The 18,456-nt window shown below is 42.4% G+C and overlaps 1 protein-coding gene across 4 annotated transcripts in view; it reads right to left on the bottom strand.

The window, feature by feature from the left end:
* Positions 1–18,456, bottom strand: part of LOC134207749 (nuclear factor of activated T-cells 5) — a 263,107-nt gene that overhangs the window by 148,603 nt on the left and 96,048 nt on the right. For all 4 annotated transcript variants that reach the window (XM_062683613.1, XM_062683615.1, XM_062683612.1 and 1 more), the window contains one exon: positions 17,423–17,822. In XM_062683613.1, coding sequence (XP_062539597.1) covers positions 17,423–17,822 — 400 coding nt within the window. The remainder of the gene's footprint in view (positions 1–17,422; positions 17,823–18,456) is intronic.

Genomic DNA, 18,456 nt, shown 5'->3' with positions numbered 1-18,456 from the left:
AGCGTATTATACCTTTTTTCAAGAGACTCGGAAGCCTCTTTTCAAGAGACTCAAAAGCCTTCTCTCAAGGGGTTCGGAAGCCTCATGTCAAGAGGCTCGGAAGCGTTCTGTCAAGAGGCTCGGAAGCCTCCTGTCAAGAGGCTCGGAAGCCTCCTGTCAAGAGGCTCGGAAGCCTCCTGTCAAGAGGCTCGGAAGCCTCCTGTCAAGAGGCTCGGAAGCCTCCTACCAAGAGGCTCGGAAGCCTCCTGTCAAGAGGCTCGGAAGCCTCCTTTCAAGAGACTCGAAAGCCTCCTTTCAAGAGACTCGAAAGCCTCCTTTCAAGAGACTCGAAAGCCTCCTTTCAAGAGGCTCGGAAGCCTCCTTTCAAGAGGCTTGGAAGCCTCCTTTCAAGAGGCTTGGAAGCCTCCTTTCAAGAGGCTCGGAAGCCTCCTTTCAAGAGGCTCGGAAGCCTCCTTTCAAGAGGCTCGGAAGCCTCCTTTCAAGAGGCTCGGAAGCCTCCTTCAAGAGGCTCGGAAGCCTCCTTTCAAGAGGCTCGGAAGCCTTCTTTCAAGAGGCTCGGCAGCCTTCTTTCAAGAGGCTCGGCAGCCTCCTTTCAAGAGGCTCGGCAGCCTCCTTTCAAGAGGCTCGGCAGCCTCCTTTCAAGAGGCTCGGCAGCCTCCTTTCAAGAGGCTCGGCAGCCTCCTTTCAAGAGGCTCGGCAGCCTCCTTTCAAGAGGCTCGGCAGCCTCCTTTCAAGAGGCTCGGCAGCCTCCTTTCAAGAGGCTCGGCAGCCTCCTTTCAAGAGGCTCGGCAGCCTCCTTTCAAGAGGCTCGGAAGCCTCCTTTCAAGAGGCTCGGAAGCCACCGGCCAAAATTATGGCAAACTGCTCTATTTTACTAGGGTTAGTCAATTTCAGATTTATACAATAAATGTCTACATCAGGGAGCAAGTTCAATAAATAATAATTAAATACTTTTGCCGATAGCATTTATGGCTGTATTAATACAACGTTCGCCATTACTCGTTCTACATGTACATGTGTTCCACGTTGAAAACCACTGTCTTAAAGAACAAATAGTTTCAATTGAATGAAGTGGGAAAACTGATTGCAAAAGACTCCTTGCAATTACTTTGCTATTTGTCTTGTTCTAACACTATCTCGTTCTACCAGCTTTTTTTTCAGGGTCATTAAAACTCTTTTATCTAAAAAGCTTTTCACTGCAAATATCTTTCTATTCTAACAACCTGTTTCTACATCTATCGTGCTCCTATTTAATGTGTTTTATTGCTGAGATTTTGGCTACCAAGGCTTTAGGCGTTATACCGGCCTTTTCATCTCAATCGCTTTATGGGATACAACAGTCTTGTTCAAATGGCTTCATTCTTTCTTTAATTATTCCGCTCTGACAAGTTTTTTTTACGATGCCATTCTACATGTCTTCAGTCATAAAGATTTTTTCGAACTACAAATACATCAGTAATTGTACGTTCTTCGTATTGAAAATTGTTTCGTCGTATCATTTGATTTGTTATTAGAGATCCGTTCTGTATAAAATACTAAACAAATGCGCCCCTTATCACGAACATCCTGAACAGATACCCTAGGAGGCGCGACGCGTGAATGAAATCTCTCATCGTCCTTGAGAAGCCGAATAACTTATCGCATTCTTTCGCTTCCTCCATTGATTGTGGGCATGATCGTTTAGCGTGTGCCGTCAGCCAATCCTCCTGAGTTTCATTTTTTGCAAAGTCATGGTTGCTGTTGTTCGGGTTCGCCGCAGAACCTATTTGAAGCGTGTTAGTATTATCGCGGTTGAAGATCTTGTTTGCCCCCTCCAACCACCGTACCGCGTATCATCGCACAAAAAACATCACTTAATTGAAAACAATTTGCTCTCATCGGGTAGGGTAGATGCTTCCAATTTTGACGTGACGCGAATGAATTCTTTCGCTGCTGTTTAGGATCATTGAAAAAATGCTAGGTCTTGTTCAACTGAAATCGTTCACAGTTCGCTCTCGAAATCTTGATCTCAGAAATTCACGAGAAAAGAGCTGCAGCAGCATTGAGTCACACAGCAAAGCCGGCGAGTTATCGCTAAACCACCCTAGAGACCTGTAGAAGAGCTGTGGTGATTCATCTACGATTGCGCACACACCATCACCATCCGGAGGCAAACAAACAAGCAGCAGGCAGTCGGGCAGAACGCATATGAGTTTATGACTGAATTTCGCACAGCCCAACAAGATAACTGCTCGGAAAAACCGGCTCGGTGCGATTGGAGTCAACCTGTTACCTTGAAGCGCCTTGCCTTGCCTCCGACGTTATCGGATGGTGAGACATCTAAGCTTGCACAGTGGTTCAGAAATCAGTGATGGGGATTTCATATCCACAGGGGTTGATTTATTGTCAACTTTTCTCAGTTTTTGACCACTGAGATTGTAGATTATTATTTTCTAACCGTTACATAAACATCATCGAATGCAAAAGCCAACGAGTTTTCGAATGGTTTATTTCGATAATATTGGATCTGAGAAAGAGGATAAGAGAACATTGGTTCTGCTGTTCAAGCGAAAAAGGCGAAAAATGGGAAGCAAAACTGGTATCTTTTTTAGCCAAGGGGTAGGATGCAGAAGGTGGCTGGGTTCGATTCCCGGTCTCGGTATAGAAATGCAAATAAACGGGATCCTGGTTTAAAAACCTTGCAGTTAACAACTGTGGAAGTGCCCAACGAACACTAAGCTGTGAGGCAGCAAAGTCTCATTCCCCCAGTGTAATGTAATGCCAACAAAGAATAAGTAGAAAATGAGTGGAAAAAAAACTCGACCCGCCACTTAATTTCAAGTTGCTGGAACGCAAAATCTATCAGCTGTATATGTAAACAACGCTCATATCAAACGAGCTGAGCATCGGATGGAAGTTTGTTTGTATACAATTTGGCGCGCACCATGCCAGAAATGCAGCGCAACGCAAACTAAACAGTGCAGTGGAGAAGGAGCAGCACATTGCATTGGAGCAGTGCTTTGATCATGCATCTACGACATCGAATTTACCGGCGGTAAGTCGAGTCAAATCATGGCGTGCGGGTGCGCGAAGCTCTAAACGTATTTAATCCACTGATACGCGGTTCGAGACCTAGGCTACTTTACTGTAATCACGATCTCACTAAGTGAAGTGTTTTTCATAATTAATTATGCCGGTTATGGCGGTTGCGGAATAGACAATACAAATTAATTTAAGCCGGGTTCTGTTGTTACGGCGGGAGAGCTGCGGTGGTTAGCTGCGAACGACCCCCAATAATCGTCAGCCGGTGAAGTGACTGACTTTGTACATTTTCTACAGCTCAAACATAGTAACTTGCTACACATCGTCGGGTTTATTTAAAAAACAAAATGAATAGAAGGTTACAAAAGACAGATACATGATTGATTGATTGAATGATGCAAAACTGAAAGAAGACTACACAGCAAATAATTTTGAAAATTCAACGACGTGTAAAACTGCAGGTTACCTCATCAAACGAATCAACATTCGATATTCAATTAAATTTGATTGAATTTTACATTCATTCATTCATTTCATTTATTTACCATTTGATAATCTTCTTCTTCTTCTTCTATCTTCTTCTTCTTCTATATATATAAAAACCAATCTATGTATGTATGTTCGCTAACTACTTCTGAACCACTAGGCCGAATCCACCCAAATTTGGTACACACGTTCTCTATCCTCAGGGGAAGTTAACAAAGGGGGTGGGAGGTTCATTTAGGAAAGGGGGAGGGGTTTTGTTTAGAAAACGAACAATTATGTGTAACTTTCATCTCCCAGGACCGATTTCAACCAAATTTTGTACACATATTCACTATAAGGAAACAATCATATGAGAGATTTTGGGAAAGGGGAGGGTCTGGAGGGAGGGTATTGTTCAGAAAAAGGGTAATTTAGAGTAAATTCTGAACCCCTGCACCGATTTCAAACAAATGTGATACACACATTCTTTACCTTAAGAAAAGATAACAAATGGGGGTGGGGCGGTCATTGTAAAGAGGGAGGGTATGGGGGAGGGGTTGTCTTTATAAAACGAGCAATTCAGTGTTACTCCCAACTTCCAGTACCCATATCAACCAAATATTGTACACATATTCACTAAGAGAAGTCGATCACATGGAAGTGTAATTTGGGAAAGAGGGAGGGGTCTGGGGGAGGGTATTGTTCAGAAAACAGGCAATTCAGTGTTTCTTTTGAACCCCTGGACCGCTTTCATCCAAATTTGGTACACATTCTCTATCCTAAGGAGAAAATAACAAAGGGGTGGGATGATCATTGGGAAAAGGGGAGGGTAAGGGGAAGGGTTGTCTTTAGAAAAGAGCAATTCAGTGTAACACCCAACTCCCAGGACCAATTTCAGCCAAATTTGGTGCACACATTTTCTATTCTAAGGAGAAGATAACAAAGAAGGGGGGAGAGTCATTTTGGAGAAGGGAAAGTTATGGGGGAAGGGTTGTCTTTAAAAATGAGCAATTCAGTGTAACTCCCAGGATAAATTCCAACCAGATTTGGTACACTTATTCTCTATTTTTGGAAGATGTTTATTGAAAAGGTAGGGCCAAACAAAGATATAAAAATATATTGATACAAAGGTTCAATTCTATGAGCGGTAGATCTACCTCTGTGGGTTTCGTGCTACAGCATTGGACATTTTAATTCTATAATTTACTTTTCAGTCCCTAGCAAAGCCGGATACATATAGCTATTAGCTATCTATATATCTCGGATACTTATTCAACGTATGTGACGTATGTGATTTTGTAAACAAAAATTTAAACGTTGATTTCTGCAATCTGATAGCACTCCCACGCAAACTATCGCCACATACAGGTAGGGGGAGGTTTCGGCTACATGTTCGTTGTATTGGTTTGCGTGGGAGTGTCATCATATTTGACAAATCGACGTATGCATCTTTGTTTACAAAATCACATACGTCGTTTTGAATAAGTTGCCGAGATATATAAAACTCAATGTTTGTATGTTTGTGTGTGCTCCAGCCTAACTTCTGAACCCATTATTGTATTGTTTAGTTATCGATCAATTCAACCATTTATCGAAATCATGGTTTGCCCAACGTAAAAAGCAATGATTAATGTGTTTCCTTCTGGATGGTGAATGTGATCCCTTCTTTAAAAATAGACGTTTGCTCGGAATAAGGCATCGGTGGATGTTTGTCCTTCTTTAGAAATAGACGTTTGCCCGGAATATGGCGATTATGGGTTCGCTCCCTTTTCCAAAATCAGTCAATGTTTTCAAATGAAATCTGCCTTCTTTTGATCAAATGATGAAGTATCGATAAGATAACGCAATTATCCTGTTGACCAATTGGTTTATTCATTTTCCGATTGTGAAAAAAAAAACTGCGAATCAAACTGGCAATTCCGAGCAAGGCCGGGTACATAAAGCTAGTTTCTTATATTGTACTCACTTACTCCTATGTTTTCTGTGAAATGAGTCTCGGTCAGCATAACTATTTTAGGCTTTTTCCTGTTAATCATTATTTCCAACTCCGAAAAATGTGATGTAATGCCAGCAACATTAACTAGAATAACATCCGCAATATTCTTCAATTGCTATGCTCTATCTTCTATATATATAAAAACCAATCTATGTATGTATGTTCGCTAACTACTTCTGAACCACTAGGCCGAATCCACCCAAATTTGGTACACACGTTCTCTATCCTCAGGGGAAGTTAACAAAGGGGGTGGGAGGGTCATTTAGGAAAGGGGGAGGGGTTTTGTTTAGAAAACGAACAATTATGTGTAACTTTCATCTCCCAGGACCGATTTCAACCAAATTTTGTACACATATTCACTATAAGGAAACAATCATATGAGAGATTTTGGGAAAGGGGAGGGGTCTGGAGGAGGTATTGTTCAGAAAACGGGTAATTTAGAGTAAATTCTGAACCCCTGCACCGATTTCAACCAAATGTGATACACATTCTCTACCCTAAAGAAAAGATAACAAATGGGGTGGGGCGGTCATTGTAAAAAGAGGGAGGGTATGGGGGAGGGTTGTCTTTATAAAACGAGCAATTCAGTGTTACTCCCAACTTCCAGTACCCATATCAACCAAATATTGTACACATATTCACTAAGAGAAGTCGATCACATGGAAGTGTAATTTGGGAAAGAGGGAGGGGTCTGGGGAGGGGTATTGTTCAGAAAACAGGCAATTCAGTGTTTCTTTTGAACCCCTGGACCGCTTTCATCCAAATTTGGTACACATTCTCTATCCTAAGGAGAAAATAACAAAGGGGTGGGATGATCATTGGGAAAAGGGAGGGTAAGGGGAAGGGTTGTCTTTAGAAAAGAGCAATTCAGTGTAACACCCAACTCCCAGGACCAATTTCAGCCAAATTTGGTGCACACATTTTCTATTCTAAGGAGAAGATAACAAAGAAGGTGGGAGGGTCATTTTGGAAAAGGGAAAGTTATGGGGGAAGGGGTTGTCTTTAAAAATGAGCAATTCAGTGTAACTCCCAGGATAAATTCCAACCAGATTTGGTACACTTATTCTCTATTTTTGGAAGATGTTTATTGAAAAGGTAGGGCCAAACAAAGATATAAAAATATATTGATACAAAGGTTCAATTCTATGAGCGGTAGATCTACCTCTGTGGGTTTCGTGCTACAGCATTGGACATTTTAATTCTATAATTTACTTTTCAGTCCCTAGCAAAGCCGGATACATATAGCTATTAGCTATCTATATATCTCGGATACTTATTCAACGTATGTGACGTATGTGATTTTGTAAACAAAAATTTAAACGTTGATTTCTGCAATCTGATAGCACTCCCACGCAAACTATCGCCACATACAGGTAGGGGAGGTTTCGGCTACATGTTCGTTGTATTGGTTTGCGTGGGAGTGTCATCATATTTGACAAATCGACGTATGCATCTTTGTTTACAAAATCACATACGTCGTTTTGAATAAGTTGCCGAGATATATAAAACTCAATGTTTGTATGTTTGTGTGTGTGCTCCAGCCTAACTTCTGAACCCATTATTGTATTGTTTAGTTATCGATCAATTCAACCATTTATCGAAATCATGGTTTGCCCAACGTAAAAAGCAATGATTAATGTGTTTCCTTCTGGATGGTGAATGTGATCCCTTCTTTAAAAATAGACGTTTGCTCGGAATAAGGCATCGGTGGATGTTTGTCCTTCTTTAGAAATAGACGTTTGCCCGGAATATGGCGATTATGGGTTCGCTCCCTTTTCCAAAATCAGTCAATGTTTTCAAATGAAATCTGCCTTCTTTTGATCAAATGATGAAGTATCGATAAGATAACGCAATTATCCTGTTGACCAATTGGTTTATTCATTTTCCGATTGTGAAAAAAAAACTGCGAATCAAACTGGCAATTCCGAGCAAGGCCGGGTACATAAAGCTAGTAATTTATAAAGCTCTTCGAAATCGATACTTTTTTCAAATAAATCGGACAATCTACACTCCATGATGAATGATTTGTGTCAAATTTAGACTTTCTTTCTCTATTTGAATACATACAATTTACACATGATTCTTGTTCCGATGAACAATCTTTCACATCATGACTTTCGGCACACTTAGCACAGTGAACGTCATTTTTACAATCACCTGCTCTATGCCCATATCCGCAACATTTGAAGCACCTCAAGATTTCAATACTTTCGAAAACTCTACACCTTTCAAAATCAATATTGAGCTTACCTTTGCGAATAATTCTCTCAAATGTGCTTGCATCTACTTCACATATTATCGAAAATTCCGCATTTTTCTTCGATGGAATACACTTCAATACTTTTAAAAATTGGACGTCTCCAATATCATTCTGGTGATTCAAGATGTCAATGAGTTCATTTGAACTATATTCACCTGCAACACCCATGATTTTTATTCTAGGCCTCTTAGGTTGCTCAATATCGGCAGAATAATCTTCACCGAATTTTTCTCTCATGATACCTACAAGCCCTTTGGCTTCACTCTCCGTCCCGCAATCAACAACAATCGCACCATTCATGCCATTTCGTACACTTTTCACTCCTAACTCAGCTGGATTTATTTTGCTTCTCACCGCTTTCTTCGTTTGATGGTTTGATTGCTGCGCTGCAGGTTTAATTCGCACCGAACACCCGAATTTCTTATTGGAACTTATTCCGCTATTATTCATTTCTCTCCCTTCTTCCAATGCATTTGCACGCACGTTTTTATCATTACTATTGTTTGAACCAGTCACACTTGTATTTCGAATACGTCCAGACCGCAAAATAGAATCCGTTCCGGAATTCGTTTTCTTTCTACGCACGACTTCAGCAAAGCTGCTAGATGATGGATTTCCATCATATTCTTCAATGGAGCCATTGCCCACAGCAGAACTAGTTATTTTGTTCGCATTTTTATTAACCGAATTAGTTATTTGTTTCTCTATACTTCTCAATTGCTCCCCATATGCTCCAGCACTTTTTTCAACCATCTTTCTCATCTTTTCTTCGCACTGTTTAAAATATTGATCACAATCCATTTTAGCAAAATTGGATTCAATTTTACCTAAACGGTTTACAACATCATCTAAGACACTCATAATACTGTTGCATTTTTCCGTCATATCGTTCAAACATACTTGTTTTTTTCTACAATCATGGCACATATACTTGAGAGCAAGATTTTCTCGCAATGCTAATTCGCCGGCATTAGTCAGATCGGCGCATTTTGCATGTAGCACTTGGCCACAGCCACCGAAACAAAATATTCTCTCTTTCACATTTATTGCTTTGCAGCAAACGTTACACTGTACCGACATTTTGCCGCCGCTTTCTGATGATTGTTTTCAGGCGGCCGCAAGCCGCTTTGTTCGATTAGCACTTTCACTGGCCTAGGCCTTATTTGCGTGATATTTTATTCACGAAAATATAAGAAATGCTCAACTTCTCAAGCACAAATTATATATCGTTGGAATAAATGTTCTATTACGCATTTAACAATATATACCACTTTGCGTATAAACTTATTTTACACAGTTTAAAATATACTTTAACTGCAGTCTCTGTTTTCACGTCTAATCTCTGTTTTTTCACTTGTCACATTGTCACATACAAACACGCACCGTTTAAATTTATTTCGATTTAAAAGAATAGTGAGATCGATTGACTGTAACGTTTATTTGTATGCTCCAAATATGTGCATGAAAATACATTTAAAATCACAACATATTTTTATCTGTGTAGAGGTTTAAAAAGATGCAGACATGAAAAGGATGTAAAAATAAACAGAACAGTGCGGAAACAAAACTAATGCAAATAATAAAAAAATAGTCATTTTATAACTTCACATATTTAGGAATTGATTCGATTGAGTTTTTCCCCCTGGACCCCTGTCCTTCGCCTTCCATTAACGGAAATGTAACAAATTCCACCACAATTCCACGATGAATAGTAAACGAAAGGTGGCTCACGCTACCGAACACGTTACGGGGGCGTCGATCGCGACGTTCTCATTCTCCACCGCACGACGATTCACGGCGCATAAATTGCTGTTAACCCTTGCATCCCCAACATCTTCTGCGGAAGCAGATTACATTGATGTTTTTGCTCAAACTCATTCGACCGATTTGTTTGAAATTTTTAGACATAAACCAGAAATTATCATTGTTTTTGAGGACATGTCGGTTGGACGGTTCCGGATTTATACGAGAACATATATCAGATTATCTTCAAATGTATAATGGGACATATCTTGCTTAACTTTTCAAAAGGACTAAGGTTACATTTTTTTTATGAATAAATTTAAGTACTGGAATCGAAAGCTTCCATGTTGGTCTATTGATTGCAATATTCAAATTAATTCATGAAAAAATTGTTACTTAGGTCCTTTTGAAAATTTAAGCGAGATATAAATCTACGGCATGTTTTGCGAAACAAATATTGAAACTAGGTTTAGAGTTTTACTATCAATGTTGACCCTTTTGGAAAAACGGGCTTGGTAGTCATATGGCTACTGCTTCTGCCTCACACGCAGGAGGTCGTGGGTTCAATCCCAGGTCCGTTCCATTCTCCTACTTTGTATCTTTCTCCATATTGCTCATGCTCTAACAATCGCCAGAACTGAAAATGGACTTCCATACCGTTTCGATTTCTATTCTATACCTTCAACTTGTGACTATTCTAGCAGTAGCTGCCAGAATTGCAAATGAACTAAAAAAGCTCGTTTCCTACATCCTACGCTACGTTTCCTATCTAACACATTATTGGCAGCTCCGTTAACCAAGACCAACCTCTGCCCCTCGAACCTAACCCAAAATTTCAATAAATTCCGTATGAACTCGTGGCAAGTGCAGAGGTATATTCGGCTTGCAGTGGGTGAACAACTGGATATAACGTATATTTGTAAAAGGCCCCTTAGTAGTACGCACATTTCGACTCAAAATCAAATCGAGAAATAAACATTCATATGTTTACTTCTGATCCAATTTTGAGCCTTATTGGTTAGTTTTGGGCACTCGGTACCGGTTCCGGAGCACTAGCCGGGGACACAGATCTGCATACCTTCTACACACATAAATATTCAACGATTTTTCATGAAGTACAAAAGGGGGAAGGCTTGTTTGATCGAAAGTCATTGAAGATGGTTGAAGGGAACGAAAAAAAGTTCAATTTTGTTGGATAGTGTAATATTATTTTATTTTTGGCCTGTCAAAAAATCAAAATTTTCCATTTTTGTGTTATTGAATATGCAAAAAGTAAGGTTACGAGACGCCACACTGGTTATTATGCTAAAAACTAGTTGTCCGAATACTTCGATCGGATAAATAAGATATTTGGGCGAAGAATATATGACTTCAAGCCAAGGATGTTATCGATCATTTAGTAATCTGCGTTAGATTATTCGTCAGTAACTCACTCCAAAGGCTAAATTTTAAAATGTGTTGTATTCTGAACTTCTAGTGCGAAGGTTTTTCTACAACTTTGCCTCATTGATGTTTGAATTCCAGTATTAACGGAGTTAAGGCGCCAGTTGCAGTAACTCATACTAAATGATAACAAAATTTCAATAATTTAGTATAAGTTACTGCTACTAGCGCTATAGCTCCGTTATTAGTGAAATTCAAAGAACGAACTGTTAGACAGAGTTGTAGAAAAACCTTCGCACTAGAAGTCCACCATACAACACATTTTGAAAATTAGCATCTAGAATGTGCTATTGACAAACAACTAAATGATAAAACGCAGATTACTAAATGATCGATAACATCCTTGCTTCAAGCAAGTAATTTGGCCGAGTTCCTTCGGGAATTCCTCCGGAAGTTCCTTCGGGAATTCCTCCGAAAGTTTCTTCGGGAATTTCTCCGGAAGTTTCTTCGGGAATTTCTCCGGAAGTTTCTTCGGGAATTCCTCCGGGAGTTCCTTGGGAAATTCCTCCGGAAGTTCCTCCAGGAATTCCTTCGGAAGTTCTTCCAGCAATTCCTTCGGAAGTTCTTCCAGCAATTCCTTCGGAAGTTCCTCCAGGAATTCCTTTGTAAGTTCCTTCGTAAGTTCCTCCAGGAATTCCTTCGGAAGTTCCTCCAGGAATTCCTTCGGAAGTTCCTCCAGGAGTTCCTTCGGAAGTTCCTCCAGGAATTCCTTCGGAAGTTCCTCCAGGAATTCCTTCGGAAGTTCCTTCAGGAATTCTTTCGGAAGTTCCTTCAGGAATTCTTTCGGAAGTTCCTCCAGAAATTCCTTCGGGAGTTCCTCCAGGAATTCCTACGGAAGTTCCTCCAGGAATTCCTTCAGAAGTTCCCCCAGGAATTCCTTCGGAAGTTCCTCCAGGAATTTCTTCCGGGAATCACTTCGGAAGTTCCTCCAGGAATCACTTCGGAAGTTCCCCCCGGAATTCCTCCGGAAGTTCCTTCGGAAGTTCCACCGGGAATTCCTCCAGAAGTTCCCCCGGGAATTCCTCCAAAAGTTTGTCTGAAAAGTTCCAGAGGAATTCTCGGAGGAACTTTCGGAGAAATTCCTGGAGGAACTCCCGGAGGAATCCCCGGTGAAACTTGCGAAGGAATTTCCGGAGGAATTCCGGAGGGAACTTCCGAAGTGATTCCTGCAGTAACTTCCGAAGTGATTCCAGGAGGTACTTCCGAAGGAATTACTGGAGGTACTTCCGAAGGAATTCCTGGAGGTACTTCCGAAGGAACTCCTGGAGGTACTTCTGAAGGAATTCCTGGAGGAACTTCCGAAGGAATTCCTGGAGGAACTTCCGAAGGAATTGCTGGAGGAACTTCCTCAAGAATTCCTGGAGGAACTTCAGGAGGAATTCCTGGAGTTCCTTCGGGAATTCCTCCGGAAGTTCCTTCGGGAATTCCCCCGGAAGTTCCTTCGGGAATTCCTCCGGAAGTTCCTTCGGGAATTCCCCCGGAAGTTCCTTCGGGAATCCCTCCGGAAGTTTCTTCGGGAATTCCTCCGTAAGTTACTTCGGGAATTCCTCCGGAAGTTACTTCGGGAATTCCTCCGGAAGTTACTTCGGGAATTCCTCCGGAAGTTCCTTCGGGAATTCCTCCGGAAGTTTCTTTGGGAATTTCTCCGGAAGTTTCTTCGGGAATTCCTCCGGGAGTTCTTTCGGAAATTCCTTCGGAAATTCCTCCGGAAGTTCCTCCAGCAATTCCTTCGGAAGTTCCTCCAGGAATTCCTTCGGAAGTTCTTCCAGCACTTCCTTCGGAAGTTCCTCCAGGAATTCCTTCGGAAGTTCCTCCAGGAATTCCTTCGGAAGTTCCTCCAAGAATTTGCTTCGGAAGTTCCTCCAGGAATTCCTTCGGAAGTTCCTCCAGGAATTTGCTTCGGAAGTTCCTCCAGGAATTCCTTCGGAAGTTCCTCCAGGAATTCCTTCGGAAGTTCCTCCAGGAATTCCTTCGGAAGTTCCTCCAGGAATTCCTTCGGAAGTTCCTCCAGGAATTCCTTCGGAAGTTCCTCCAGGAATTCCTTCGGAAGTTCCTCCAGGAATTCCTTCGGAAGTTCCTCCAGGAATTCCTTCGGAAGTTCCCCCAGGAATTCCTTTGGAAATTCCCCCAGGAATTCCATCGGAAGTTCCTCAAGGAATTCCATCGGAAGTTCCTCAAGGAATTCCTTCGGAAGTTCCTCCAGGAATTCCTTCGGAAGTTCCTCCAGGAATTCCTTCGGAAGTTCCTCCAGGAATTCCTTCGGAAGTTCCTCCAGGAATTCCTTTGGAAGTTCCTCCAGGAATTCCTTTGGAAGTTCCTCCAGGAATTCCTTTGGAAGTTCCTCCAGGAATTCCTTCAGGAATTCCTTCAGGAATTCCTTCGGAAGTTCCTCCAGGAATTCCCTCGGAAGTTCTTCCGGGAATCACTTCGGAAGTTCCTTCAGGAATCACTTCGGAAGTTCCCCCCAGAATTCCTCCGGAAGTTCCTTCGGAAGTTCCACCGGGAATTCCTCCAGAAGTTCCCCCGGGAATTCCTCCAAAAGTTTCTCTGAAAAGTTCCAGAGGAATTCCTGGAGGAATTTTCGGAGAAATTCCTGGAGGAACTCCCGGAGGAATCCCCGGTGAAACTTGCGAAGGAATTTCCGGAGGGAACTTCCGAAGTGATTCCTGCAGTAACTTCCGAAGTGATTCCAGGAGGTACTTCCGAAGGAATTCCTGGAGGTACTTCCGAAAGAATTCCTGGAGGTACTTCTGAAGAAATTCCTGGAGGAACTTCCGAAGGAATTCCTGGAGGAACTTCTGAAGGAATTCCTGGAGGAACTTCTGAAGGAATTCCTGGATGAACTTCCGAAGGAATTGCTGGAGGAATTTCCGAAGGTATTCCCGGGGGAACTTACGAAGGGATTCCAGGAGGATTCTGGAAGTTTCTTCGGGAATTCCTCCGTAAGTTACTTCGGGAATTCCTCCGGAAGTTCCTTCGGGAATTCCTCCGATAGTTTCTTCGGGAATTCCTCCGGAAGTTCCTTCAGGAATTCCTCTGGAAGTTCCTTCAAGAATTCTTCCGGAAGTTCCTTCAAGAATTCCTCCGGAAGTTCCTTCGGGAATTCCTGAGGATGCTCCTCCGGGAATTTCTCCGGAAGTTCCCCCGGGAATTCATCCGGAAGTTCCCCCGGGAATTCATCAGGAAGTTCCCCCGGAAATTCATCCGGAAGTTCCCCTGGGAATTTTTCCGGACGTTCCCCGGGAATTCCTCCAGAAGTTCCCCCGGGAATTTTTCCGGACGTTCACCCGGGAATTCCTCCAAAAGTTTCACTGAAAACTTCCAAAAGAATTCCCGGAGGAATTCCCTGTAGAACTTTCGGAGGAATTCCGGGGGGAATTTCCGAAGGAATTCCCAGGGGAACTTCCGAAGGAATTTCTGAAGGAACTTACGAAGGAATTGCTGGAGGAACTTCCGAAGGAATTGCTGGAGGAACTTTCAGAGGAATTCCTGAAGGAACTTTCCTTCGGAAGTTCCCCTGGGAACTCCTCCGGAAACCCTCCAAAAGTTTATCTAAAAACTTCCATTTGAATTCCCGGAGGAACTTCCGGAGGAACTTTCGGAGGAATTCCGGGGGGAACTTCCGAAGGAATTCTTGGAGGAACTTTCGAAGGAATTCCCGGGGAAAATTCCGAAGGGATGCCAAAAGGAACTTCTAGAAGGAATTTCTGGAGGATTTTCCGGAAGAATTCCTGGAGGAACTTCCGAAGGAATACTTGGAGGAACTTCCGAAGGAACTCCTGGAGGAACTTCTGGAAGAATTCCTGGAGGAGCTTCTGGAAGAATTCCTGGAGGAACTTTCGAAGGAATTCCTGGAGGAACTTCTAAAGGAATTCCTTGAGGAACTTTCGAAGATAATTCCTGGAGGAACTTTCGATGAATTGCTGGAGGAACATTCGAACGAATCCCTAGAGGATTTTCCGAAGGAATTCCTGCAGGAACTTACTTTATTTTTCTTCTTAGTGTTATCTATCTTATTTGTCTTACTTACACCACATTCTCAACCAATTGTAAACTGCATAATGAAATTCCGAAGGGATGCCAAAAGGAACTTCTAGAAGGAATTTCTGGAGGAACTTCCGGAAGAATTCCTGGAGGAACTTCCGAAGGAATTCTTGGAGGAACTTCCGAAGGAACTCCTGGAGGAACTTCTGGAAGAATTCCTGGAGGAGCTTCTGGAAGAATTCCTGGAGGAACTTTCGAAGGAATTCCTGGAGGAACTTCTAAAGGAATTCCTTGAGGAACTTCCGAAGGAATTCCTGGAAGAACTTTCGAAGATAATTCCTGGAGGAACTTTCGATGAATTGCTGGAGGAACATTCGAACGAATCCCTAGAGGATTTTCCGAAGGAATTCCTGCAGGAACTTACTTTATTTTTCTTCTTAGTGTTATCTATCTTATTTGTCTTACTTACACCACATTCTCAACCAATTGTAAACTGCATAATGATGAAATAATTTTCGCGACACTGACAGCGTCATTCTGGCGGGCTTGAGTGGGCAATTTTCTCTCAGAGAGTGCTACCACGTGCTTTTTTAACGGAAAACCCTTCCCTCAGACCTTAAAGAAGGCTCTAAACGAGCTAAAACCAGTGAAGCTACTAGGAAGGACGCGTTCTCGATCGAGCTTCTCAAGCACGGAAGTCGATATCGACCTCATTGATTTCGATCGCAGAGCAGAGGGAGACGGCGAGGATCGGCTTAACCATTAACTCTATCAAGACAAAGTTCATGGTGGCAGGTAGAGATAGAGACCTCGTGGTGTTGGTGCTGAGATAGTGCTTGGTGGCGATGTTTGAAGTTGTTGAAGAATTTGTTTACCTTGGAACGCTTGTGATATGTGACAATGACGTTTCCCGTGAAGTGAAAAGACGTATTGCTGCTGCGAATAGGGCCTTTTACGGATTACGTAACCAGCTTAGGACCCGCAACATGCAGACGGAAACGAAATTTGCTCTATACAAAACTCTGTTTCTACCAGTGGCCCTTCATAGACATGAAGCATGGACGTTGAAAGAGGCCGACCGGCGAGCTTTCGGGGTTTTCGAGCAAAAAGTTCTGCGTACATACTCGGAGGGAAACTAGAAAATGGTGAGTGGCGCAGACGCATGAATCATGAGCTGCATCAAGTATACAAAGAAGAAAATATTGTGAATCGTATAATACGGCAGGCTTCAGTGGGCTTGTCACTTAGTACGAATCTCGGAAGAAAGAATAGCGAAAACAATATTCAACAGCGACTTCGTGGAAGGCCACGAACACGCTGGCTGCACGCGGTGGAATCGGACCTGGGGACCCTGAACGTTCGGGGAAACTGGAGGAACATCGCCCAAGGCTGACCCTTTAGCGTATGTGCATTTACAAATTAGATAATTTAACTAAATTCCTGCTTCCCAGTCCATAACAAATGTATGGAACTGCTATCGTGTTACATAAAGCAACTCCATCCGACGGAAGTTTGCAGAAAATAGTCGATTCCAGCGTTTAATTTGGGATTTTGTTCAGGGGGTCCGTTATACGCACAGGGTCCATTACTAGCACTCACTCCCTATCACACGACCTTCTTTCTGCCAAACTCCGGGTATGAAGGGGGAGGGAAGAATATCAGTGTGGAAGCTGATAGAGCTCCACTGTTGGTAGGAATAACGAACAAAAGAGTCAGAAATGCTCAAAATGGCCACCCGACAGACTCCACTGGGATTCCGTATAAATCCGGAACCGTTCAATATGTCGCCATGTCGATCTAAAACTATGATAATTTCCGGTTTGTGTTTGAAAATTTTAAACAAATCTGTCGAATATTGAATGAGATAGGAGCAAAAACATCATCAAAATTTGAGTGCGCAAAATAGGTTGGGGATGCAAAGGTTAATAAGCTAATTGTACGATCGCGGTGAAGGTTTATCGATCGTGTTGTGGTTTTCCTATCAATTTATCATTTTACCACAGTAGCAAAATGCATTACACTGTGCTTTTGGAATGGGTGCTTAGTTGAAGTGCAAAATGCACATATGCAGTCAAGTAAAAAAGAATGGTGAATAGATTGATTCTCGGAATAATTTTTAAAGGCTATTTATGTATATTTATCATAAATTTATTTGAGACAGACATTTCATTAATTGTTTAAATTTTATCAAATAGCTAAAAAAGATTTAACTACTTAAGTGAGTTAACAAAACGCTGCTAGGCTATTGAGGCGATTAGAAGGTTGAACCGGTAAGTTTAAATTAAACAGATTACATGAACGGCGGCTCTCACGACACTGCATAGCTTGGTAAATTAAATTCAATGGAAAGATTTTCTATCACAGAAAGTTTGTCGAGCAGAGCATCTTACAATCCCAACAGGCACTTAGAACTGTTAGATCGTGTTAGAATAAATGCATATTATCCCAATAAAGAGAGTAGTGCTAGAATAGGGAAAAACCACAAACCAAACGCCTGACGGAAGACTTACCTGCTGTGATGGATCGGCCGGTCGGTCCCACTGCCGAGCGAACCGCTCGAAGTGGTAGTGGTGGACGCCGACGCCGAGTGGTGCTGAGGGTTGAGGGTGCTGCTGGTACTGTCGATTCCTCGGTCGAATCCAAGACCGGAGTCGTTCGAGTTATCGCAGCTGGTGGGTGCGCGGGGCCGTTGTTGTTGCTGCTGCTGCGGATGCAGACCAAACTGGGAATGTTGCTGAAGTTGCTGCTGCTGGTGCTGCAGGCGTTGCTTGGTGGTGGCCGTTAGCTTACTGGCCACCGAGGCGAGCTTCCCGGAGTGGATTCGGCCGGGAAGTCGCTTCGACGGTATCCGCAGTACCTTGCGGTGCAATTTCGATGTGATGGTTGAACTGGGACTGGTTGAAAGTTTAACTGGAAATAAGATGGGAAGGAGAATAGAATGCGATTAGATATGGTCTTGTGAAATTAGTGATCGAAGGATGAAAAATGCATTTTTGGCTCATAGCGTGAAAAGTAGAGAGCATGGATTGAATCTAAAAGAGAATGAAAAAGTCTCTCACTCATCATCTCTGTATACCTATACGATATGTAGCATACCGTCATGATAAAGAACTGATTGAGGAGGCTATAACTCATGATAAATTTCTTTTAAAAAGCTCCAAGCGCGGGAAGCACTGATTCTGACGATGCATTTCAATTTATTCTACACAGCAGTGTGGTCCCCATTCCCCAACACAAAATGAGCGTGAACAAAGCGAAAGTTATCACTTCTCTGTGAAGGCTGCCTTTCCGATTCTGTTTTTTTTTCGCACTTGTATACTGCTGTTATAAGAGTCCCATGTACACAGGTAATCCCAGCAAACATGGGACAACTATGCGTATAACGGCAGTATACATGTTTGATAAATTGGTTAGGGGCTGTCCATATACCACGTGGACAGGTTTTGGTTGGTTTAAGATACCCTCCTCCCACAGCGTGGACAACTGCTTATATAGATTTTCAAAAATTTGTATGAACCGCCATACACCCCCTCCCCCTTAAACC

Source organism: Armigeres subalbatus, chromosome 1 (genome assembly GCF_024139115.2).
Source record: "Armigeres subalbatus isolate Guangzhou_Male chromosome 1, GZ_Asu_2, whole genome shotgun sequence".
Classification (NCBI taxonomy): Eukaryota; Metazoa; Arthropoda; class Insecta; order Diptera; family Culicidae; genus Armigeres; species Armigeres subalbatus.
The sequence above is the reverse complement of the archived record's forward strand: the minus strand, read 5'-3'. Positions and strand labels throughout refer to the sequence as shown.